Consider the following 27,543-nt stretch of genomic DNA (forward strand, 5'->3'; position numbering starts at 1 on the left):
TCTCCAATTCTTAAAAGACATTTCTGATGAGATTAGTGGTGATATTAATGAATGAGGCTTGTTTTTTTTGTCTTGTATAATGAAATAGCTGAACATTAGAAAGTTCAGCATAGCTCCATGAACTTCCAAATGACTAATGCCTGATCCTGCAGAATTGGGCATGGGTAGAAGATTCATTCAAAGGGAACAGAACACTGTGTTTTAATAAAAAACAGAGTGTAAAACAGATATATGGCTTCAAATTCAATATTGCAACTATCATTTAAGAAACAATCCTTTATCATGCTTTGGTGTAGTATTAGAAAAGATCTCCAATTATCTGAAAATCTATGAAAATACTCTCTTTTCAACTGCAAATCAGCATGAGGTCAGATTTCCTCATATATTTCAACCAAAATATCTTGCAACAGGTTGAACGCTGAAGCAGTCATGAAAATCCAGCTCTTAAGGCAGATTAAGCTTAAAGAGGTTTGTAAAAATTGCAAAATGATGCCACTCTTCTAAGTTTAAAATAAATATGTAGTCACTGTTTAAAAAGTTACATATGTAATAGATTATTATTTCCATTTTTAAATTAGTTAACCCACTTATTTTAAAACCATGTCTCAGTTTTAATTTTGATTATAGTGAATAGCGAGAGCTATAACCCACAAAGCTTCATGGGATTCTCAATTTTTTTTTAAGAATTTAAAAGGGATACTGAGACCAAAAGTTTTAAGAATCAAAGTTGTAAAGAATCCCTTTGCCCAGGGTCTACTGTTTATAAATGGTACCAATACCGTTCTCTCCCAATGGCCCTACCTTCACAAAGGGGGAGCATGTAGTACATGGAGAATGAAAGCGGGAGCTGATCGGGATACATGAAGAGGAGAGGGACAGGGAAGAGGCTGATCAAGGTGAGGTGTGAAGTTTCAGGCTGCAGCCCTCCTTTGGCCAGAGGATTTGAGGTCAGGCTTCCAGAGGGTCCAGAGGGCCAGGGTCTCCCATATTTGATACCTGTAAATTCTGCCCCATTTGCAGTAGCTTGGTCCACAGACTATGCTGGCTGGCTGTGAGTTCGTGAATCTTTGTTTCAAGCCTGGAACTTTTTTCTTCTTGGGAGGCGTATATGGCTTGCAGCTTGTCTTTGTGTCGGTTTAACTGTTTTTTAAGGAGCCTGGAAAGAGGACAGGTCTGAGTGGGTTGAAAGGATAAGAAGCCAGCAGACAATGTAGAGGTGAGCAGACTAAGTAGACGCGTGCGTAGAAGACCCACTGTTATCAAACATTGACCAATCCTACTACTTTAACCTGTTTGTTCACCAAGTACAGCTGCCCTTTTGTGTCTATTACATACAGGACTCCACTAGGAATTGCACTGGCTTTCAGAAGTTTTAGAAAACTCATCATGCATACCTTCACCATATACTCAAATTTGACTATTGCCTTGATTCATTACCGTTTTGCCTAGAAACACCCCACGTAGAGGGATGGTATACATGTCATGTCTAAACACCCACCAGTTGACCAAGACCACAGGGAAGCAATGATGCAATTCACGAACTGTGGGTCTGTTTGGCTTCTCTTCCTAAGTCTAGTTGTCCATTGGTTTAAGAAGGAACCAAGTAGTCAGGGCAATGCGTAAGGCAGATCATATAATTCCTCTGCTCAAAACCCTCCAGTGGTTCCCTTACTTATTTAGAATAAGCCAAAGGCCTTACAGAGGCAGACAAGATGGTCAAGACCCTCTTTCCCTCTTTGACCTCCTCTCTCCTTCCTCTAGCTCACTTACTGCCCTTCAGCCACACAGAGATCTCGGCCACTCTTTGAACACACTAGGCTCATTCTCCCCTCAGAGGCTGCTCTTTTGGCCCCTCTGCCTGGAGCCCTCTATCCCTCAGGTTCTTGCTTGGCTCACTCCCTCCTCTTTAAGGCTTTGCTCAGCATCATGTTTTTGGAGAGGACCTCCCTGACTGCCCTACTTGAAATGGCAAAGCAGAGCTCCCAACCTCTGCTGCAGCACCTCCCCTCCCCTCCCCCACCTTATGTGTTTCCCTGGCTTTTTGTGAGGTCTAATTGCTACAGAGTGTCTTAGATTTTGACTTAGTCTCCAGTCTTCAAACTTCTGGACAGTCCCATGACATGACATACAATCTGTTTCACTTATATATAATTAACTCTATTACTTAATAAGGGCTTATTGTCTCTTTATTCTGGCAACTTCTTTCCCCTCTTTTGCTTGTTGCCAGGTCTCAGACGAAGGCCTAAAACTGTGCCTGTTATAGAGTCTGTGCCCAATTAAAAGTGGCCTACCAAAGCACAGTCTTACTCCGTGATCAGCGCTGCTGGCATGTTTGTAGAATTTGTAGAAACGGGCTCTCTGGTGGCAAATGCAACATTTTCCCGTGTTGCAGCCTTTGAAATTCTAATTGCTATAGACCCTGGAGGGGTCTTGGGGCATTCCTGATGGCTGGCCCTCGAACTTCCAGACAGTCACAGCCGGGAGAAGCAGGGGTCTGACTCTAAAACCCTAAATCATAATAAAGTTTCAAGTATATCTCTCTGGTGAGGTTTCCAGAAAGGAGTCGGCCCAGGGGCTTGACATTGCAGACACTTAAACCTTGTCAGGAGGCCTCTCTAACACTATTTTCTACACGTAAAGTGTTGTGTTTGTTATGACTACTAGTTTCTCTTTCTCCCAAAGCCCTATCAGAACTAGAGCTCTTTTTTCTGACTCTGTTTTATTTTTGTTAGGGAGAAATTCCCCTGTGGAGTTTTTGGTGAACACAATTCACCTGATAACAAGATGTCCTGCACCTGGGGGCCCAATACTTTCCAGGCAAACATCCACTGTTAACAAACAATGCAGATTATTTGAGAAATAATTCCATTCAAATGATCTGAAGTCTGTCTTTCTAAACATTTTTTTAAAAATTTTTATCTGTAATTCTGCTCTCTGGTCTTCAAGAGCTTGGGCCTTCAAACAGAACGGGAATGCTCTGAGCCCAGCGAATCGTGCAGAGAGCAGTGAAACATTTCTTTCCCTCGTCAGCACGTGGCAGAGTTCAGAGCGACATGTAGGTAACTAATGACTGAATGAAACTGTTCCTTCTCATGTAGTCTGAGTTGCCTTTTAAATAATCAGTGACACAGTTTTGGCTGTTACTGAGTTTACAGGAAACTATGTATCTCAGGTCTTTTCCATACTTTTTGTCCTGAACCTGGGCCTATAACTGTAAGACCTGCATGTAAACCTTTAAAGTGTGGTCCTTACTAATTGCCCCAGTGTTCCAGACTATTCACATCTTAGTGATCCAAGACTGTCCTTTAGCTTGTTGTCTATGCCTTTTGGTATCATGTCACGCACATTTGAGAAGCATGCCCTCTACTATTTTATGCAATTCATTGATAAAAATAATAGTGCAGGCAGAAACAAGGATAAAGCCTTCACATATATTTAGCCACTAACCAGCCTCATTTGGTATACTTTATGTTGATAAATACCTTACTAGGGAGCCAACGATGCATGTAGTAGGTATGAATTATATAAAAGAAAATAATTTAAAATAATTAGTTTGAAATAATTGTTTCAAGAATTAAACTTTAAAGAATTAGATTTCAAAATTTCCTTTCTTTTTCTACATTTTAAATTTCAAAATTGCTTTTTTAATGCCAAACCACTTTACTTAATTTTATGTCTAATCTCTTTTTCATATGTAATGAAAAAGATTAAAATTGCTTTTAACATTTAAATTACTAAACTATATTGAAAATATAGTTTAACCTTATTTTCATGAATTATCATAAGATTTTTTAAAAAAAATTTACATTTATATTATGAAGCACATCTCATCATCTATATGTACACATAATAAGTACTTTATTGGGCATCTGCTAAAGACCAAGCATTGTGCCTGAAAATAAAGGCCTTCCCTCAGGGGGATCTTCTTACTGAGGATCAGGAATTCTGTCTTCTACAGGAATGACAACAGGAGACAGGAGCTGAAGGAATAGTTAGTCCCTGGAGACACAGTAGGATGGTAAGCAGTTCCAACAAACCTAATAAACCTGGTAGGAAGTTGGATGCTTTTGGAGAAAGTGTACTGGTTTCTTTAGAAGTGGGGAAAACACACAGAATCATACTTCACTGAAAATGCTTAACCAATTATCAAGGAATGCAATCAAAACTCAAAACTTAATTAGCCAGATGATTTTTCTTATGCTTAACTCTTCAAATAGAGACAGTACCTTCATACTGGAATCATAAGATTTCTCCGTTTAAAAAATGTCTTCTAAATTAAAAAAAAAAAACATGGTAACTTTGTAGACATTTTTTCTACAAAAGCAGAAAGAAATGCCGTTGATTTGTTTCTGTTGCATTTGTGAACACACGCGGCTCCTACCTTCTTTCCCTCTGGAGAGCGTTAATGCATTCACGAGTCCTCCACAGCTCATTCCTGATGCTGACTACGGTCTAAAGAAGCAAGAAAGAGAGCAAATGAGTCTGGTTTGAACTTAATCCACATTTTAAAAATTCATCATAAGCATATGATAATGATATTTAAAAAGATGCATCCTGTTTCAAAAAGTGACTAATATTGGGTCTATGTCCACGTATACATGACGCATCTAAATGTTCATTCATATGCTCCAAGGACAGTCACATAATCTAATTTTTATGTAACAGTTTTCTTTAAGGACATTTAAACATAAAAAAGAGTTTCAGATTTTCCAGTTAAGTTACAATGGTCTGTTGCTCAAGTCAAGTTGCTGCCCAGAACATCTCCTTCCCCCAAAGCATCTACAAAAGCATTGGGTCACTTCCCTTCTCTTGGCTCAAAACATCTTTCACATCTCCCTTTCACTTTCCTAAACTGTTTTCTCTTTCCATTGATGCCTCCTTAGACTTAGACGTGTACTTAGAGTCATCTCTTTGGATTCACCAAGTCTCTTTGAACTAATAATGGTCCTCTCAGCTTTTATTCAGGATTTTCCCATCAAACCTTGTTTCCCACAGGACACTCTGCAACCCAGGTGCAAATCCTGACCTGACCCAGCCTGGCTCCCGCTCCTGGGGCACCGTGTACCGGGCTTTACCTCCCACACATCCGGTTGGGAGATCGAATTTCATTACTCTACGTGTCTAGGCAACTGTGGCTCTACTACATGGCCTCCTCCCAGTGACATTTTTTCAGTAAAGGGAGTAGAAATGCTTCTTGGCTCATTTAAAGTGTACATCCTACAAATACTTTGTCATGTATGCAGGTCTTATCTATATTATTATTGATGTGTTTTTTTTAATCAAAGAAAGAAAGAAATGTACCACCTACACAGGATAGGCTGCAGCAACTTTAAAAATGAAAAAGAGATGTGAGGGAGTAAAAGGAAAGTAAAATAAAGGAAGAACGCCAAAACAGCAAAACCTCATTTAAATTCCTTCCCTCAGAACAAATACACATTAAAGTGAGAAAACACTCTGCCTTGCGAAAACGGCTTTCCTGGAGGCAGGAAACAGAGCAGCAGCTTTTCAGCTGTCCTCCCACGTAATTACAGGTCTCTGCCGAGCGCCCCAGTAAGAGGCGGAGTTAGCTGTGCAACCAGGGTGTCCGAGTGGTTCCAGTTACAGGAGCTGGCGATGGAGACGCACACGGCCGGGAAGGAACACCCCACGCCGCAGTCCAGGCCGCGGGTTCCCGGGTGGTCACAGGACTTCCTCTCCACTCCCACCTCTACCCAGAACGAGTGCAGTGTGGGAACTCGCGTTTCTCTGGCATAATTGAAAAGCATTACAGGCTACCCCATGTTCAAGACCGGCCTTAGGGCCAGACTGCAGGGATTACGACAATGATAGAGAGAAAGGCAGGTGTGCATGGGAGGACAAAAAAACAACGGATTGAAGACATGATAAAGTATTTGTAGAATGTACACTTACAAAAAAGAGACCAACAACCATGAAAACATTTCATTGTGATTTTTGTTTACTTTCTTTTTTTCTTTCACCTTCCTCTCTCATCTCTTCCCTTCTAAAATTCTTGAACATTTTTCTTACATATAGATAAACTAATTTCCCCCCTTTCCCTTACTTTTTGGTAATATCAAATTTTGATGTTATGACATTGAGCTGTCAAGTTAAGACCCCATGGCCGGTGTTTCACCTGGAAGTTATATTCAGAAGTTTTGGGTAGAGCCTTCATATCTATGGACACTGGAATCACTTAAAAATATCAAAGCTGAATGCAATTTACCTTTGGGATATAGACCTGGGAACCCTCCCCTCAAAGCCGAGCTTCGACCACGAAGGCAGTGAGCAATGCAGTCCAGTGGTTGCAGGTCACAGGCAGCATATGTCGTTGGGGTTCGCATTGCCCACTCTTTGGGGGCAACGGGTAAGAGAAAATTTGTGTTGCTCAGCTACATGTAAATGAGGCTAGGTTAGGTGTCTCCTTAACGACATCACTATTGAGTTTTCTAAAACATGCCTCAAATGAACAGTACAAATTATACTATACGTAATTCTGTGTACTACTGCTGCCATTAATTCGTAGTTCTTAGCTGAACGGGAAAGTCACGGCATACTTTATTCTTGCAAACGTCAGGTAAACCCTGATCCACCTTACTCTTTAGAAAAGGCTATGCAACTGATTATACAAAATTGGCCCCAAATGACAGGTAGTTATGTATTTTGAGAATATTATAGGTTTTCTTAACAAATACTTGGTTTGATTCTTTTGACACAAATGCTACGTTATTCTTTTGGAGTAAAAGTTGAGCATGTTCGAGTTGCATTCAGTAGAAATTTGAAGCTATAAAGACATTTTTAAATGAATAATTTTTTACTTTTTAACTAATTTTTAAAAAATCTTAAAGTAGATAATTTTCTCAAGAGAATTAAGTTATCCAAGTGGACAGAAGAAAGTCTGAAGAGACTATTAAGCTTGAGAAATAGAAAAACTTATTTAAATATTACAGAGGGTCCAGTGTCCTGAGATTTTACTCTTGACTTCTGGCAATTGTTAAATAGATAGTACTTGTGTAAGATAAATTGTTTTAAAGACAAGAAAGGTGAAAAATGACTAGCTGCTTAATGTAACCACCAAAACTCAAATGCCCAAAACTGACAGAGATAGCATTGAGAGAGAGAGAGCAGGACTATTCTGACCCATATGATGCAAATCCAAAAAAAAAAAAATCAAATTTAAAGTGGATTTAAAGCATAATCCACTACACACAAGTATAGCTTTTAATTCCAGCAATGCCAAGGAAGTTTATTATGAAGGACTCTATTTGTTAATGCAATGCTTCCAATAAGGGAAAATGTGGGATAATTTCAATTGATGCTAAAAAAGGGATTTAAGATAAATAAATTTAATGGCTTCTGGTTGAATACCAAAACACTTAAAAGTAGGAAAATAAAATGACTTCTTCCTCATTGAAAAGATCTCAAACCAACAACACCATAACATTTAATGGAGAAATACTAAGGAAATACCCCCATTAAATATAATCCCATTTAAGATAAAATAAGATGCCCCATCATCTCCTGCATTATTTATATTGTTCTGAAAAAGCTGGAGTCTTACAGGAATGAAGATGTGAAACAGAAATGAGAGGTTTAAGTATTGTAAAGAAAGAAATGAGAATATCTTTTTTCCCCTAGACCACTTATTTGTCTACCTAGAAACAAGAGATTCAAACTAAACCAATATTTAAAATTATTGAGAGAGCTCAGAAAGGTTCTCTTTAAAAGGTAACCATACAAAGATCTATTTCTTTTTGATACGCCATCACAATAATTAAGAAAAAGTTATGAATGAGAAGGCCTTTATTCACAATAGCAACAACCAACATGAGATGCCCAGGGAGCTCTTCGTGAGAAACATAGAATGATAGGAAGTAAACTAATCTTGGAACACTGAAAGGACCCACCACGCCCGAGACACCAGGGGGCCACTGAGAACAACGACAGCAGTTAGAACTAGCACGAAGTCTGAGAGTTCATTCAGGAACACACACACAACACACACACACCCCACAACTCAATGGCAAAAAACCCTAAATTATCTGTCTTAAAAATGAGCAGAAAATCTGAGTAGACCTTTTACCCAAATGGCCAGTAGGTACATGAAAAGATGCTCAACGTCCCTAATCATCAGGGAAAGGCAAATCAACCCACAATGAGTTACTAACTCACACTTGCTGGAATGGCCATTATCAAAAGACAGGAAGTAACAAGTGCTGGTGAGGGTGTAGAGGAAAGGGAACCCTTGTGCACTGTTGGTGGGAATGTAAATTAGTGCAGCCACTGTGGAATACAGTGTGGAAGTTCTTCAAAAAATTAAAAATCAAACTACCATATGATTCAGCATTCCCATGTCTGGCTATTTCTCCACAGGAAACAAAATAATAACTTGAAAAATATATATTCACCCCTATGTTCATTGCAGTATGATTATAATAGTCAAGATGTAGAAGCATATTTGTAATGGAATATTATTCAGCCATGAAAAAGAAGGAAAGCTTACCATCTGCAACAACATGGGTGGACTCTGAGGGCATTTGCTGAGTGAAATATTTGAGACAGAGAAAGACAAACACTGTACGATCTCATTTATGTGGAATAAAAAGCAAAACCAAATAAAACAAAAAACTGAGCTCTCAGACAACAGAGAGTATATTGGTGGTTGCCAGAGATGTGAGGCGGGTGTGGGAGATGAAATTGGGGAAGCTGGTGAAAAGGTACAAACTTCCATTTAAAAAATAAATGGGTCCTGGGGACTATCGTGAGGGATACCATACTGTGTATTTGAAAGTAGCTAATAGAGTAGATCTTAAAAATTGTAACTATGGGCAGTAATGGATATTAACTAGAGTTATTATGGTGAGCATTTTGCAACATATACGAATAACAAATTGTGTTGTATACCTGAAACGAATATAATGTTATATGTCAATTCTGTCTCAGAAAAACAGTCAGTAAAGGAGACTATCAACATGGTATTACTTTGTAAATAATCCCCTGTGAGCTAAATTGATGGTGTACAAGATCATATAGAAATATAGTTTGAATAGAAAAAAGTAATAAAGAGGAAACCTTGTTTATAACACGTTAATGGTATCATGAAGCTAGAATAATTAAAATAATATTCACATGTAAAAATAAAAGTAAAAGCAGTGGAATAGATAGCAGTAAAACAGGGGTCCCCAAAACCTGGTCCCTGGAACCAAAATGGGGAGTGCCCACTGCAGTGAAACATTCCAAAACGATGAACATTTTAGTATATACTAAAGGAACCACCACTACACAGAAATTTTAAAAGAAAATGACTTACTTAAGGTTAGAGAAAGTAGGCTATTTAAGTAAAAAGTAGAAGTAGGGGGGATACCCTGACTTCCTGTCATGCATCAAAACAAAAGGTAGATGTTGGAAAATAATTAAACCATATGAAAGCAAATACAGCTAAAGAGTCGTTTAATTTCTTAATGGAAAATATTTTCTAAGCATGAAACTATACAAGAAGAGAGGAAAAAATTGATAGTATTTTCATAAGAACTGAACATATCTAGATAGAAAGTCACATTATAAATAAGACTAAAAGAAAATAACTGTGAAGACAGGCTTCCCATAGCTAAATTTAACATTTTAAAAGTTCAAGGATATTAAGAAATCAAACAGGTGCATCAGTAAAAATTGGCAAAGGACAATGACAGAAGATAAAAACCAACTGCCCTCCTAACTATGTGTGGAAAAGAAGTTTCATCTCCCTCTTAATCAGAAAGATGGAAATTAAGGCAAGTACAATATATTCTGCTCATAAAATTAACAAAATAAAAAATATAGTACTAATAGCCAATATTAGAAAGGATCAGTGAGATAGCTACTTAAGTTATCTGGGAGTCTAATTTGGTATATCTTTTCCAAACAGCAACTTTGTAATAAGTAAGGAGAGTTTTAAAAATGTTACTCCTCTCATTTAATGATTTCACTTTAAGAAACATTCTAATGAAATAATTGGGCAACCACATACAGAGAATAATGTCCAAGAATTTCAAGAGTAAATTTAAAATAATAGCAAAAATCAGAAATAATCCAAATATTTAATAACAGAAGGGGTTCAATAATGTTAAGTCCACTTAAATAAAATTTATACAACCATTAAGATGTTTTTGAAGAATTGTAATGGCAATGGAAATGCTCACAATGTAACTAAATTGATAAAGAACTATATAATCAATACCTTTTGCAGGATGATATAAACTATATATATTAAAAATTTTAACAAGGAATAAGCATATACAAATATTAACAATGGTTATATTATGGATTGATTGTACCTTTAATTTTGGCTTTGCTCTTTTCTGACTTTTCCAAGTTTTCTAAAATAAACACATAGCCCTTTATGACTGAGGTTAAAAAGTTTCTTTAAAAACATGTCCCTAGATTTTGCCTCAATCACATTAACATCTTGACAATATTCTGCAAACTAAGGAATGAGTCATCAGCTCTGACTGCACCATTACAAAATGGCCCAGGTTGTGACAAAAACGGTTCCTTTCCCTTTTGGACTCACCTGCAGACGTGGGCTGCTGGCGCGGGTCGGTGGAGCCTGAGGTGCCATTTGACGTATTGGTTTGGAGGCCTGCGTGGCTGCCGCTCCCACTGGGCCAGCTGGACTTACATACATTGGCACTTTAGAGCTATTGTATTGGATGGACAGTTTTATTAGAGATTGTAATAATTTTTAATTATCAGGTAAGACATTGGGGGGAGTCGTCGAAAATGTTAAATCTGACATTAAACTTAATATCCAAACAAAGTGCTGCTCAGGAAGGGAGAAAAGTGAAACAAATATCCAAACAATAGTAACAGGATAGGGCAACTTTTTTTCTCTGTGTGCTTTTCCAACTACTCGGCTGATATTAATTAGCCAATAATAGGCATGAAAATTCCATCTCCCCTTTTTTGACAATCTAGAAATGAGAATGCAAAGAAAGTCAGGAGTGACCACAGGAAATCCCAGGTCACCGTGTCCTGGGCAGAGACTAGGGGTTCTAAGCGCAGCTGTGGGTGGATTGTGCCATATTGGAAAGAATATAGAATAGAGCAGACCAGGTTTGGGTCTGGTATGTTCCATTTTATGTAATTGCATTTAGTTTCATTCCATTATTCAAAAACTATTTAAAGCCTCTTACCATCTTGAGTTATTGCAGATAAAAGAGGATCGTTGAGGAAAGCAGAGAACTCCCTGTTCACAGAGACTTCACATCTAATAAACAGACAAGTATACGATCGTGCTCTTTTGATACAATGTGATTCTGTCTACAGAACGCAAGGAGAGTATAGGAACAGATGCGATTATTCTATAGTACATTCAATTGTTTGGTTAAGGAGTGAGCATTTCGGGGTAGAAAAGCTGTAACTTCTTTGTCACGCATCGTGTGAGTGACACACTCTATTCCTACCCCATCTGAGATCATTTTAGTACCTTGAAGCTATCCAACACCATTTTCAGTATTCATACAGATATTCACAAACATCAAAATACAAGTCGAATTTGTTTTTGAGACAAAAATGGCATTGTTTTATATATAATATTTGGCCACTTGCTTTTTTTTCTCGTAATGTATGATGGCGAATGCCCTCTAATGTAATAAATAGGTGCTAAAAGTTCTTCTTAAGGAGATTCATTGTGTTCTGTTGTATGTCTGTACTACATACATTCCATCATTTTTCTACCAGTGGACCAGGAGGTTGTTTCTGGTTTGTCAGCCTGCCCTCGAATGCTACAATACTTATCTTTATTTACTATGTAGAGTTGCTTTTATTCCTATAAGACAGAGTTCAAAAAGTAGATCGAGGGCCAAATCTTGTGTGTATTTTTACTGAGTGGATACCACTCTTCTAAAGTCAATCCTTCCACATGAGCACTAGATCCCACCCCCTCCAGACTGCAGAGGGGCTTTGCTCCAACAATTCTCCCCTTTTGCACCAAATATTCGTTTTCTCTCCAAAAACTCATTCCCTCCAGTATACGAATGTGCTTTGCTTTTTCCATCATAACGAAACTTTCTCTTCAGTCACTCTACCACCTAGACTGTCTCTCTTTGCTTCCTGTACAGTAAAATATTCTGAAAAAGTTTGTTATGTAGTATCTTCAATTCCTTATCTCCCATTCTCTCTTAAACTGCCTCTAGTCTATTTTTTTATACTGACACTGTCCTACAATGCTCTTTTTGAGGTCATTGATGATTTTCTTACTGCTCAATCCAAAGGTCGATTTTTACTTGTCCTAGCAGCAACACTTGACACAGTAGACCACGCACGCCCTCCTCCTTGGAACACTTTCTTCACCTGTCTTTTTTCTCATTCCTCATTTTCTTGGTTTTCCGCCTACCTCACTCACCACTCTTTCTCAGTATCCCTTGCTGGCTTTTCTTCTCACCAACTTTGTAATGTGAATTGTCACAGGGCTCAGTCCTCAGTTCTCCTCTCTTTAACTACCCTCTCTCTTTGGTGATCTAATTTGATCTCATGGCTCACAAGGCCATATATGTCAACAACATCCAATTTTGTATCTCCAATAGACTACCTCCCAAATTCCAGACATGAAGAGTCAATTGCCTACTCAACATCTCCACATGGACGTCTAAGAGACATCACAATCTCAACATCTCCCACCCCAGACTATATTCTCCTGCTACACTAGTCTCTCCCATTTCAGACGATAGCAACTTTATACTCCTACTTCCTATGGCATCACCACGACCATAGTTCAGCATAGATACAAAACTTGACCCACGGATCTGAGGATGAGAATATAAATTCTATGAATTGATCCAAGTGTGTGAAAAAACCTAGTATGTGACAAAGTTGGTATTTTAACTAAGTGGGAAAAGATAGCACAATTGACTAGCTATCTGAAAGAAAGCAAAGCTAGACCCTTACTAAACTAAATTTCAAATGGATTGAAAATTCAAATTCAAAAGTAAAGCATTAGAGGAAAACTTAGGAAAATATTTACACGATCTTGCATCTACTTCTTCCCCCTTTAGTCTATTTCCAACAGCTCTTCATTCCATTCAGTGGAACTGGCCTCCTCACTGTTCTTGGCACCTGGCAAGCTCACTCCAGCTTTGAGCTGCTGTCTCCTCCACTTGCAGAGCGGTTTTCTCAGATAGCAGTGTGGTCCACTCCCTCAGCTCCCTCCGGGCTTTGTCGAAGTATCACCACTCACTCAGGCTCACTATAACCACCCTATTTAAATTTACTACCCATTTCCTCCTAAGTCTTGCTCTCTTTTACCTGGCTCTTCTTTTTTTCTTTTACTTTAGTACTTATAGCTTCCAATATAGTAAGTAATTCGTTTATATGACTATTTTTTTATTGTCTGGTTTCTCCACTAGAATGAAAGCTCCATGTAGGCAGATAATTCCATTAGTTCGTCATGCATCCATTCCTTTTATTATGCAGTCAGTCATTCAACAAACATTCATTGTTCATTCATCATATGCAGACATTGTTATAGATTCTGGAAATACAACTGAAAACAATAAAAGGGTTCTCCCTACATGGAGCTTTCATTATACCAAAAAAAAAGAAAAAGTAACATATAGAACACAGGTGGCAAACATAAGGCCCACAGGCTGAATCCGGCCCTCCGCCTTGTTTTATCTAGCCTGGCACCTTGTTTCTACCCGGCGACAGTGCCGAGCTCTCACTCAACTGTTAAGGAGTAGTTACATTTATACAGCCCTAAAATGACATTTGGCCCTTTGAAGGCAACCGTGAGGCTGATGTGGCACCCAGTGAAAATGAGTTTGACACCCCATATTATATAAGATGTCAGACACTGGTGAAAAGCTTTACAAAATAATAATAAAGCAAAGCAGGAGGACTGAGAGTGCCCGAGTGGGGACAGGGGCTGAAATGTTCAGTGGGTGGTCAGGAAAGGCCTTAAAGATAAGGTGACATTTGAGCCAGGATCTTTTGTGGGTCTTTAGGAGGTGAGGCACCAAGCCATTCCGAGAGGTGGCTTATGGGTACCAATTCTTTAAAGTACATATTTAAGTTTTAAGAGAAGGCTTAACCTTAGGGGAAGAGGGAGGAATCAGGGCTGGAGCAGAGGGAATGCAGGTGGGGGCGGGGCACGGAAGGGGAGCAGGTTGTCGGGATTATGCAGTACTTCTCTGAGTCACGCTCCAATCTTTACTTTTTAGCTTAAAAGCAATGGAAACACACCGGAGGGATTTAAGGCGTGGGAGTTTGGGGGAGATGAGTATGTGAGGAATGTTTGTGTTTGTAAAACCTGAGTCAGGCTTCAGTGGTCAAAAGAAATGCAAATCAGAATATGGATCTTTGTGTTCTAACTATGAGAATGTAGGATTCAGACAAGACATCAAGTATTCAATAAATCTGATGGCTAATTGACGTATGTTATTGTTCTTCTGCAAGGGAAAAGTGCAATAAAAGGATTGAAGAAGACAGATAACTTAGAACCTGATATTTTTGCTTTTGTATTAAACACCTGAATGATTCACAAATTTTAGGAGGATATATTGATGTCAACCTGCTAGCGAGTGTGACACAGACATAATGAATGCCATCAAATTGCGAAGCCAATTGTGCTTTTTCATGTAAAGAGCTGTAAAAATATCTTTAAATTATACCAAATAATAAGGTGACAAATAACCACAGAAATAAGGCCTGGGATTGAGGTAGAAATACACTGGTAGATGTCTGAGAAAAGATTAGAGAATTCCAGAGGAAATTAATAAATTAATACCAATTTAAACTCATCTTTCACAATGGGAGTCAATAGATCTGGTTTTTTCCACCCAAAAGTTTAATGATCAGAAGAAGTAGGAAATGCTATCTCTTCTCTTTACCTTCTGAAATTTTAGATTATAAAGAAGGGGTTACTTCAAAAAGTAAGGTCACAAAGCCTTTTTGAAAGTCAGCTTTAGACCGGCGGTCGGGTGTGTGACGGAGGATCCCATACACCGTGGGTGCTGTGTGCTTTGGGTCGACCTTCTGGAGCAAAGTGTGGCCTTCTGAATTTTGAGGGTTAACAAAATTCACAACTTTTGAGCCAAGATTTTACTTGAGTAAATTTATCTTAATAAAATGTTAAAAATAGGGGAAGGTACGTGTGTAGGGATGATGAAAACAGAATTTAGGGGGACGGAATTGGAAAATAACTAAAATTTTACATGAGGTAAGGGATTGCTTGTGAATTGTGTATGGCACTTCCTTATCAGGATGAGAGTGGGGCCGTTAAAAATGACATTTCGGAAGCTAATGACATGGGACACACTCTTCAGTTAATGTAGGTGAGAAGAAGAAGAAAATATTATATCTAGAGCATAATTCCTTTTTTGGACTACTAAAATGTGAATAGCATTCATCTGTGAGTGACGGAATACCGAGTCTTTTCCTCTTTTTTATAAAAATGAAGTATTCTGAATTAAGCTTTCAAAAGCAAACCAACTAAAAAGGTAGGGATAGAAAACAAAGTTATTCAAATACTCTAATATTAAAAATCTTCCGTGTCTGATGCCTTCAGTTGCAATAACTCTCAGTAATTGGATGGACCCTTGAAGGGATTTTGCCTCTGGTTCTACTTTAAACGAAAGCTCCTTTCTAGAAGGGAAAAGCATGTCTCCTCCCCTGCATCCTGCCTTCCTCAGGCTCATCAGCATTGTGAGAGCTGCTGCTCTGTGCCCAGGCCCCCGGCGGCCACTCTACAGGGCTGTCGCTCACAGCACTCACCTGGCCTGTGCGTGGTCCCTCGTGGTCTTTGGATTCACCAGATCCCCCAGCCACTGCCTTGCCGCAGCTTCCCTCCTCCGACCGCCTGCTTGGAGCAGGTTGTTTCTGAGGTTCCTGAGAAGGAGCTTTGTATTCTCCTTTGCAGACATCTCCTGGAACGGCCAACATTGCAAAGGGTGTCAGATCAGTCTCGACACGCTCTTCTTCCCTTACTTGGGTAGACTGGCTGCCATGAAATGTTCTGGAATTATTTCGCTGACGTTTATGTCCCCAGAAAACTCATTTTACTTCCTTACTGCCTGGATTTCTTCACATCCTCTCTGTGTACGTGTACACACAGCATTCATTTCCAACTTGCATACCCCTCAACTTCTACAATAACTTCTCTTCCTTAGAGCAACCCAGTAATGTGGAATTTTAAAGCTAGAGCAGGGGAGTGAGGGAGGACCAAGTCCACGGTTGTTAACATTTGGGCTGTGGATTCCTTTGGGAATGGGGTGATCACCTGTGGATTTGTCTCCAGGAAAATGCTCATATATTTAATTCTGTACAAAATTTCAGTGGGTTCCCAGACCACCTAAAGGCCATCCATCAACCTCACATTAAGAACCTCTGCCCCACGTCCTCCCCGCTCCCCCAAAAAGCAAAGAAGGAATGCAATGAGTCGGTACAGATTGCCAGCACTTGAAATCTCAAGTGTAACAACGAAGTGACCACACGGTGTCAGTCTAACACCGATAAACCCTATTTCTCCCCAGGCCTTTAGAAACAGGAAGATCACATGCCAATGAACTGAGGATTTTGGTTAATAATAAAGTTTAGTAAAGCAATGCCCACTGGGAATTACTTAGCAGATCCAGGCACTTAGCTTTTGTGTTCCATTCTTGTGAAAGGGAAGAATGAGAGAAAAGCTAGTTCATCAAGACACTCCATTCACTATTGTGTACTCAAGGGTGATGTCATCTACAGAGATTGATCCATGGAAACTTAGTCATGTGAAGAAAGTGTCCTTTCTGAAAAAACTTAAGTCCTCTTCATTTGATATTCACTATCCCATTTCTCTTTCTTCTTAGAAAGATCTGAGTTCTCTTGCTGAATATTTAAAATTTTCTTTGAAAAGTTTTAGTTTTATACTGAAGTCCACTCAAGACTGCGATAGTTACCTTTCTCTTTGGTTTCTCCTAGAGAAAAACATAGTCCACGCCTCAGGCTCAGGAAAAGTCATGTTAGAAAGGAAAACGCCCCAAGTGAACTAGCAGCTAGAAGCCTTGTTGCGTCACCTTCCCCAACCAGAGCCTCTCCTTTTAAATCCACGCCCACTTTCAAGGGCTCACCCCCCTTATACCTCAGGCATTTTCTACCACACAGTCCCAGACTGACGACTTCCGACTGGACTCTGGCCAGCCTCTTCCTGTCTCCAAAATGTCTAACTAAAATTTACAATGTAAAAAAAATTATATTGAGAGATATTTAAGGTTCCCTTCGCCACATCCTTAGTCTTGGATATTTATCAAGTATCAAAGGAACAAAAGTTGTGGTTTTACTGGAGGGAAAGTTTTAAAACTGCATAGCTGGCACTAATGTGACTTGCGAACAGTTTGTTGCATTAAGGGAGGTGTTACCTGGACACGGTGATCAATGACAGGATGAGACTTCTGGTGGGACTTGCTGTGAAGACCAGATAAGAAACACAGCTGGCAGATGTCAAAGTTGAGACACTTGAGACAGCGGTATCTGCCCATGAAAACGGAAGTGCGGCTGACATTACTACTAGTAGGCGAACAAAGAAAATGACATTCAGGTGGAAAATGAGCAGAAACACACAGGAGATGTCTGAGCTGCCAGGTGAGTGTGACATTTCTCCCAAATTTTGCAGGGATGGATGCTGAATGGCTCTGATGTGTTTATCTAATCGAAGAAACCCTTTGATGGCATTTTTAAAATATGGCATTATATTCATATAGTTTTACCCAACAAACTATAGTATAGACATCTCATTCATCCCTGCCCCCAAATATTTACAAATGCAGGGTAACGTGTGCCACAAACTTTACGACAGACCCTTCAGACCACCAGTACCAATGACCTTGAGGTAGAAATGCAAACTCACTGTTTTGGAGGCTCCCTGGGCCATTTGAGGTTTTCAGTAACCACTAGTTGAATGAAGTCAAATGAATGACAGTTTCTGCATAGGAAAATGGGACTGGTAAGCCCTGCCTGCTCTGCCTTGCAAGGTGTTGACAAAGCTTTGAAAATTATTTGACATGCATAAATAGGGAGACTTTCACTTTTTACATGGAATGTATAGCATAATAAAGTATTTTTATAAGTCACCCCTACTGGCTGCTTTATCCAGCATTACGTATGGTTGCAGTGAACTCACCTAAGACAGTATGTTGATCCTGACCTTGCATTAGTTCCTCTGTGCTCTGAAATGACTTGCAGATTTATGAGAGGGGGTGTTGTGTGCGTAATGAGATCGGCTTGTCATTGATGCCTTTACCAATAGAGAACCAAGTTTTTTCCCCAAACTCACCTCAACCTTCAATGGCTATTACAGAGCATAAATGTGACGTGTACTATGAAAATTGAACAGCTGGCTTAGGAACGATCCTGAGTCTTTGTACTTTCTCTTACTTTAGAAGGCCAGTACCTTCTTCCTGCTACCTCCGGATCAGAGAAGGCTTCTCTGAAATGGCTTTATTAAGCTCACTAAAACCGAAAAGCCTGGAGGCTATTGCGGGAGTTCACCAGAGCCAAAAACACAGGAGCAAGGCCAGGACGGTGACACAATCAAGCAGTTTCTAATATATGCAGGTTACAGCTGGAGGAGGCCTGTGACATCATTTGGCCCACCCTTCCTTATTTTACTTACACAGAAACTGGGGCCCAGAGAGGTCGCAGGCCCTGCCCAGCTCACCCAGCTATCTCATGTGTGAGAACTGAACATGGCCTTGGACGTCCAGGAGGAAAGATGGTTCCCACGGAGGCCCTTCTGTTCTGAATAGACAGGACATCATCTAAAACGTAAAGTGTGGCACTGCTTGCCTCTCCCTCTGCTGTTTTTTGAGTGACTGGAGCAAATCATTCAAACTCTTTGAAACTCTTTCATAATATAGGAATAATTATATCTGCTATCAATTACACATAATGATTTTGAAAACAATTTCAATGTAAAAGCTGTGTTTTATGTAATTGCAAAGTGAATTCTGTATCTGGTCCAGTGTGGGACACATAGGAACTGCTTAATTAATACTTGTTTATTGGTTAAATGATTATGATGTACATAGAACACAGTTAATAATATGCATGTTCCTCCACTGTCCAATATAAAAAGAGCTTATTTTTCATTGTGATGTGGGGGCTCCTTTGGTTTGGCTTACTAGGTTTTCAACAGTCTTGTTCATTTATATGTTTTACTGTTTTAAGTTCAGTTATTGGCAAAGGGCTTTTCATGAGTGAAGTTTCACTGTGCCAGAATTCTTCCAAACCCAGTTTATGTTCTCAGCAAAATTAAAACCTGATTCCCAGTTTCTTAGTGGGCCCAGCACGTTTAAGATTTGGGGCTAGTTAAAATCTGAAAGTGCTGAGAAGAAGAGAACCAGACAGAACAGGGGCCAGGCCTGAATCCTTCCTCCTCCTGCCCCTCTGGAGCCCCTCCTTGACTTGTTTTTGGCTACGCAGGGGTCCAGAATGAGTGTCCCTAGAATGTGCCAACCTGGTATGCAGACTATTTTGAGCTAAAAACAATGAAAGCTTAAGAAGAGTTTTTTTTCTTTTTTCTTTCCTGTTACCTACCTAAAGGATTTCAGATAGAAAATCCTGCCTCAGGAAGGGAACCTCAGCATAGTCGCCTTCACGTGTATGAATTAAGACAGGGAGGACCCAGGCAAGTCCATTTGTTAGATTCCCCTGTGTGTCCTCCTGTTTCTGGGTGGCCAAGCATTTGCTCTCCACATGTTTGCTCATCTGCCTGTGACTCGCCCGCTCTCCCCTTGAAATCTCAGACCCCTGCCTCCCTCTCCCTGATCCAGAATGGGATTAGAGCCACAACTGCCCAATTTGTCTTTGGGTCTCATATTCTTATGGAATCCTCATATGTACCTAGGTAATAAATTTGATTATTTTCTCCTGTTAGTTTGTCTCGTGTTAATTTGATTATCAGCCCAGCCGGAAAAACTTAGAAAAGTAGAAGAAAAACTATTTTCCTGTTCCCATAGCTGGCTGGTGGTCCCAGCTCTTCCGTCCTCCTGCCCCTATACCTGTGTTCACTCACCAGGACAATGGGGTCCCTCGTGCCTGGCCTAGATCTCTTGGTTTCTTTTTTATTAATAACTCTAATTTCACGTCCTTATTGTTTTATTTATAGGAGGCCTATATCATCCTTTCCCTAAGACGGGACTTTTGGCTGTCCTCAAAGATCTGACTCTCCTGCCTCCAAACCTAGCTTTCAAATATGCCCTCTCTCTAGGCAGAGAAAAGATGTGGCGCGAGCTGCTCCCACAAAACTTGGTCGTTCCTTTGGGTTCAAGAAACACCCTCAGTTGCGTCCACAGGGAGGCAGCAGAGCACTGTGGTTGCAAAGCAAGGGTTCCCGGTTCAGATTGCTGGTCGCTGCTACTTGCTAACCATGTGAACTTAATCAAGGTATTTAGCTTCTCTGAAGTCAGGGTTAACAATACCACCTTTTATAGAGAGTTATAACAAGAGTAAATGAAACAGTCCATGTGAACCACACAACCTAGCAGTTACTCGACACTTAATAAAGGCAAACTAGTATTATTGTTTATGTTATGGATGGCTCCAAAGTATTTAAAAGGATTTTTTGTGTGACAAAAGAAAATAGTTTTCCCCTTAGAGGAATAAAAGTGTCTACTGGTTAGAATATAAGTCAATGGAAGAATTTAATACTCCATTAATTATAGAAGGTAAAATACTTATTATCAACCAGGATCCCTCATGCAGGAAATTATCGACCCAATAATTTGTCCCCCACATTAACTGAATTTCACATGTGTGAGAAGGACCACAGAAGGAATCTGGAGAGACACAGCTACAGCCCTAGACTCATCTGGGAATGACTGTCCATGTAATGCTGGTGAGTGACTGTACCTCAGTCCCGTGATTGGGAAGTTCCTGCATATTCGACACCGAACAGGATGAGTGACCGTTTCGGTGGCTGACAATTGGTGGCAGGTCGGGAGCCACAGGAGGATGGGAGGCTCAGTCTGTAACCAAGATAGGAATTTCTCTTCTTTGATTGCTGGGCTCAACACCTGAAAAACAATGGCACGCTTTGATGTGTTTCTAGAAATGACTTTGGTCTTCAGGATAGGTGAAAAATGTATTTTCCTCTTCTGGCTCTGTTTCTGTGAGCTCTGCTGAAAACGTTCATCACATGAAAAGTCAGAGGCAAGTCTAACTCTTCAACTAGGTACTCTGGGATGCTGTATGAAGGACTAGTTCTGTAATTTAAACTGGTCAGCAAATGTGTAGCCTCTACTTCCCAGGGACATTTGCACGGCACTCACCCCTTGGAAGCAACTGCGTATAGCACTTTCCACAGAGCACAGAGCGCGACTCTCGCCCACGACAGCTGGGATCTGCAAGAGGCAAGAAACCCCACATCAGCCATTAGAAAATGGATAATATGTGGACACCGACACCAGCATGCCTGATCGGTGATATACCACCGGGTGCGCACAGCCATGGAGTCACAAGAGTTGGGCGCCCGGAATGGGCTGTGCTGTCTCAATGCAAGCAATGAGAATGTGCAGGTTTCGTGCAATGTATGAATAGAGACAATGGGTGAATAAGTAGGAAGATGTGGAGCTGGGAGGAGAAAAGAGGGTGAGAAGAAAGTCTGGCAATTGGGCAATACAGGGACGGCTTTCATTGTTGCTTATGATCTCAGTCAAATTATTTAACCCTTTTTTGCTCTTGTTTGCCTATGAATTACATATAATGATACTGTGTTAAAGTTCAGAGTAGCTTTAAGATAAACCTGTTCAAACACTTTCATATCATCTCATATTAACAAATGCCAATTTCTGGGGTAGGGCAGGGATCATTATCCTTGTTTAAAACAAGGGGTAATTGAGATTTGATATTTTGCTCAAGGTTAAACAAAGAGAATTATAGCCATGGAATTGAGATCTCTCTCCAAAACTCCTTGCTCTTGTGAGGGGTTCTCACAAAGCTTTGTCACACTCCAACCTTATGTGTATTCAAATGACTCAGTCTACACCCGCTCATGGGTTCTGCCTTTCAATAACATTCACCATAAGGAAGTTAGCCAGGAGACAAAGAACCCCTCGTGGCTGCCAAGATGGCCAGGGACTTGGATCTGACATCACCTATATGCACATTTACATTTACCTGTCACCTCCATTTATGCCCATTTTGTCGCGGGTCCTCGTTTTGTGTCTGACGTCTTCTACAGCACAGGCTGTCAGCAGGCGCTGCCTGTAAACTCAGGAGTAATGTCAAGACCCTCCTGCTGAGTCCATCAACTCGAATAAACATTCGTCTAATCAGGAAAGTGGCACTTAGAACCACTCTGCTGACAATTAGCCAGGGAGAAGTCAACAAACATTTGCGCAATAGTGACAAGATGGCTTGTACTTTAAATTGATAATAACCCCATCACCAGCTGAACATGAGTAACTACTCCGTATGTTATTTAGCCTTTGTCTGAAAAAATAGCTCATTACCCAAAGCTGGTGAACTAACTGGACCACTTATTTAGACATTGTCCTTGAGCCCTGGGAAAGGGGTTTAACCTAATTTGTGAAATGAGGGAAGTGTATCACATGGGACGGAACTGCCAGCTCTGTGACTCTGACACCAGTCGAAAGAAAATTCACTTCTGTAGTGGGTTTTAACCTATATTTTTGGCTCTAAGTGGGTGCAGAAAGACTTTCTGGATTAATTGCCCATTTGACTAATTTCTTTCAGGTGTTCTGGGAAGAATTAAACATGACTAGATGACACGCTGGCACAGTCAGAATGCCACTTGAAATGATAATTAGAATTCTTGGGGGAGGGGTTTGAACCACAGAGTGAGACCTGGAATTTTATATAGGACTCCATCTCTGAATTCTTAATGGAAGTCAATGGGATCATAATTTGCTATGCAAATTTCTGCCTTCCTAACAGCTTTCTCAGGAGCATAATAATGTGTGGGGGGAAGGCAGTGCTCTGCGGGAGCTGCCATTTCAGCAGCTCACGGACCTCAGTTGAGCCTGAAACAAGAGCAGATTTTTCAGGCCTCTGGGATGGGGTGTTAGCCTGAGGCCAGCAGGCAGGAGGCAAGAACAGGATTCTACAGAAGAAGGAAAATCAGTCTGTCTTCTTTCTCCACGTGCATCTACACATGCCCATCTGAGAAGTCTGATTGTGTAAATGAACGGACCGGTTTTCCCACTCTCTGGTTCCCCACCAGCGTGGGCCCTGAGATGTGAGGATTGCTGAAGCAGTGCCTCTGCTGCAGAAGCTCCTTGAGACATGCCTGGGAGTCAGCAGAGAGCGGGCGGTAAGACCCAAGCGTGCCCCGACCACCAGAACAGCTCGGAAATAACTGCACTTGATGTTTTAACTTTATTGGTTTACAAAAAGCTATTATACTTTTAAGAAGTATGAACATCTTAAACATCATTTGGAATTTTCAGAATAAATTGAACATTAATTATTATGATCCATAAGAACATAAAATTTTATATTAAGACCAAAGCAAAGCAGAGGTAATTTTCCATGGGTTTGCCAAACCATATGCTCTGTCCTAGAGTTCTGAAAACCTCGCTCAACACCCACTCCCCGACCCCATCACGACCATCCCCAGTTCAGAGCCCTGGCCCTGCAGGGTACCAGAATATATCACCCCAAAATATGCCTCTTTGGCATAAGAATTATTTGAGCTAAAGGCCTTTGAGAACCAGCAGATGCAGGGAAAGCTCTAAAAATAGGGCGCAAATTTTTCTTTTGTAAAGAAAGTGTAATCTTTGAAGGAAAGCTCCGTGTGCCAAAGGTATTGGTATCTCCTGCTCCCTACCAGGAAGAGATGAACTCTTAACAATGTTTATTAATGGATAAGAAATAGGCTTAAACCTGAGTAACAAACATTACTAAACAGCCCTTCATCATACTTGTCCTGGTCACCTTCTCATAACTTGCCTCTCCCACTCAGAGGCTCAGAACCTTTTTTCTTTTGTTTAGCATAAGATGGCGTGAAGAGCCAGAGTTCTAACCACCTCTTTGAGTTACTCATCACTGGGTGCTGCTGTGTGATGCACCATGCACATGTTAATAAACTTGTTTGCTTTTCTCTTGTTAATCTTTCTTTTATCAGTCTAATTTATGGGGTGTAAGCCAGATAACCTAAGATGGATAGAAGATAAAAGATTATTTTTTTCCTCTCCTATAGTCTACCCCCAGGAGAAAAATGACAGAAAGTTACTATGGCTTCACCTGTGCAGAAAGTGTAGTGTGGGGATGTTCTAGGAACTGGACAAAGACTAGAGACATCCTCTGAATGAGGAAAAGGTAGAGGGGGACAGCCCCCACTCACACACAAGGCAATCCAGAGCCTGCTTAACCTATTTGCAAAAATGCTTGTTTGGTTACAATATAATACATAACTTTAACATTTAAGTAACATATTTGCTTTAAGGAGGTTAAATTCCCTTGTCTAACAAAGACAACTATATTAAAATTGCACATCTTAAAGCAAAGGAAATCATGGAAATCTTAACTATTTGCATCGATATTCTGCAATCGATAAATATTCTGCATCGATTGCGTTTTATTTATGCTTTCATTGAGCATTTGTTGAAGGCCTTAGTACCAGGCACATTTCAAACCAGTGGCTAAATAAACATGAATGAGCTATAATCCTTGCCCTTAAAAAGCAGTCTAGTGGGGAAAAGATATGTCTAGGTAAAAATCACAACAAAAATTTCACAAGTACTATAACAAAGTTGTACATGGGGAGTTCAAGAAGCTTTTAGTGAGGAGATGACTAATAATTTAATGATCTTGAAAGATGAACAGCATCTGTCAAGTGAAAGGACAGGCAGTGCCCCTGCAGGTAGAGGGAACTGCCCGAAGTCAGACACGGAGAACTTGGAGCCTGGCGGCGCGGTAGGGATTTTGAAATGCAGAAATGGAAAGCGTGGTAGAAATGTGAGGAAAAGTTAAACACTATGGAATAAGCAAAAGAAACCACTAGCTCTCTTTTTAATGGGGATTGTCTGAACCTATAGACCTATGTATCATTGTCTTTGTCTAGGCTATTTTACAACTCTGTAGAGATTAAAGTTAACTTGTAGAAAACTGACCTAAATGCAAAGAATTCTTATCTATAAACATGCAGATGAAGTCTGTCCTAGGTGAAGGACAGACTTCTCTCCCCTTCTCCCCAAAGCCGTCTTTTATCGGCTTCAAACTCATTTTAATGTTTGTAATCCCTCAGTGTGGCTGTTTTTTGGTTATTTCTTTCAACTAGTTATAATATTTTTACCAGTGCCTCCTCTTAATTAATAAGTTAAATACATTTTTGGACACATGGTCATTTTATATTTGCATGAGAAACATGATTTTACCTCTTTTCGAAAAGAGAAGGATTAGTTAAAATCATGCAAGTTTGCTTGTGATGCTAAGGACTTGGGCATTATTCTATAGATGTGAACAGCCAGTGAGGAATTTTAGGCATGAGGGTGACATGTGCATTTTGGAAAACTCACTGGCTGCAGTGTGGAGGTAGAGCTGGAGAAGGAAGAAGCTTGAGTTGAGAAAACCTATTAGGAAGTGATTGCAATAGATCAGACCAATATTCAGATAATAGCAGTGGCTACAGAGCAGAGGAGTTGCATAGAGAATTATATTAAGGTATAATTGACACTGTGAAAGTTAGAGTCTTTAATAACAAATGCGGCTAATAGCTGGAACAAATTAAGAACTCTTAAGTATTAGAGATTTACCTGCTGTAGGTCTGTTAGTAGGTTTCTCAAAACCCTTCGAGTCATGCGTGCCCCAGAATCATAACCTCCCCTGTTATTTTCCGCATAGAGCTGAAAAAGAGCTAGACACATAAGGGAGAAAAGAAATCTTTAAATTAAATTCTTGCAATGTACCTTCGAAGAGTATATGCTTTGAATTCTAAACAGTGTATTTGTGGGTATGAAGGGAATAAAACAGAAAGTTCTTTGCTTAATTCTTTGCCTTCTATTGTGAAGGCTTTCCAAAATACATAATTTGATAACTACTGAAGACCCAATTCCCATTTCAATCCCTTGATAATTCAGCACACCGATAATGAAGACCAGGAGGTTGGTAAACAGCAACGTAAGGAGAGCCCCGGCCTTTCGAGGAATAATAACCACTGGCGCCTGAACAATCCTTACATAAGTGAGTAGCAAGGATCACCATGCTGTGAGTAAGAAGCATAGCTCAACATCTTGAAAAACGCCAAGTCATGCTGCGTATATGCTGAATAAGAGCCACATGACCATGGTATAGGACCGAGTGAAGAAGATACTGCATTAGAGATTTAGAAGCCACTGCATTTCAGACGCTCAAAACTCCTGTATCTCTTACCTCTGTATTTTGTCAGAGGGCTGTCCCCTGAGAGAGCAATCAGGGCAGCGGCTGCAGGTGCAAGCTTGAGAAAACCCGTTCCCGTGCTGCACGGCAACAAGACACAGAGACAGGAATGGGAAAGGCAGGGTTATTTTTGGTGAAGTGGCTTATAAAAATCATAACTGTTGATGGATGTTTCTGACATGGTGTTACAAGTTCAAGCTTCTTGTGGCCTGTTTTCCTATACCTAGAATTTGACAGGACTAATAACTGCATTAAAACATTTCCCCACTCATTTATGTGTCCAGCTCATATTTACTGGGTGCCTCCTCTCTGCTAAGCACTGCACTAGGCACTGGGGACAGAGGGGTCCACCCAGTTTTCACAGAGAGGGTGGTCTCGCTTCCTCAGGACTCACATGCCTGGAAACCAGACAACAGAGACAAGGACCGAAAGGCATGCAAAAGGAGCAAACACTTATGTATAAAGAAATCACAGGCCCTCACTTAGCGCCTCACCATCCTCGGCCCACTGGCTGTGCAGGTTTCATCCCTACAAAACAATGTGTTAAAAGCAAGGGGATTTTAGGGGCAGGCACTGATATCAGACATGACCGTCAAAAGCTTAAGGTTTAAGGAGGCTAACATCTTCAAAAGATAACGTGGAAACATGTTTATATGTTATTTGTGCAATTAAAAAACCAAACGATAAACTAGAAAAGGAAACACTGTAAGGAATTTGTCCGATAGTTAAACTGTGCTTGCCTCTATGAGGCAGGCTTTTGGGTGACATTCCTTCCTCTGTACTTTCCTGTACTTTTCAAAGGTATTATATTCACTATGAATTTTTAAAAGTCCATTCTAAAGGGTGAGGTTGGCTGGGTCAAACCAATGAGGTAAACAGAATGAAAGGAGACAGAAGGATGGAAAGCCCCGGGCCAGCAAGACACTGAGAAACACACACGCACGCTCACACACGCTCACGCACTCACTCACCACTGACTCCAGGGCACGCACAATCGAGCCTTTGACATGGTCTGAACTGGTTTGTAGGTGTGACGAACTGAATGTTTGCTGCCCTCCAATTCTTATGTTGAAACCCCAACCCCCACTGTGATGGAATTTGGAGGGGGGAGCATCGGGCGATGATTAGATCACAAGGACAGCATCCTCATGAGTTAGAGTAGTGATCTTGTAAAAGAAACCTCAGAGCCCCCCTTGCCAT

The 27,543-nt window shown here is 40.3% G+C and overlaps 1 protein-coding gene across 1 annotated transcript in view; it reads right to left on the reverse strand.

Annotated features, from left to right (window-relative positions):
* The window catches only part of DYTN (dystrotelin), a 43,271-nt gene that overhangs the window by 5,329 nt on the left and 10,399 nt on the right, over positions 1–27,543 (reverse strand). Inside the window, exons 4-10 of the mRNA XM_024563794.3 lie at positions 26,338–26,423; positions 25,722–25,822; positions 21,276–21,347; positions 20,857–21,020; positions 17,367–17,478; positions 15,745–15,893; positions 997–1,156 (exon numbers count right to left, since the gene is read on the reverse strand). Of these exons, the coding sequence (XP_024419562.2) occupies positions 997–1,156; positions 15,745–15,893; positions 17,367–17,478; positions 20,857–21,020; positions 21,276–21,347; positions 25,722–25,822; positions 26,338–26,423 (844 nt within the window). The remainder of the gene's footprint in view (positions 1–996; positions 1,157–15,744; positions 15,894–17,366; positions 17,479–20,856; positions 21,021–21,275; positions 21,348–25,721; positions 25,823–26,337; positions 26,424–27,543) is intronic.

Source organism: Desmodus rotundus, chromosome 2 (assembly GCF_022682495.2).
Source record: "Desmodus rotundus isolate HL8 chromosome 2, HLdesRot8A.1, whole genome shotgun sequence".
Classification (NCBI taxonomy): Eukaryota; Metazoa; Chordata; class Mammalia; order Chiroptera; family Phyllostomidae; genus Desmodus; species Desmodus rotundus.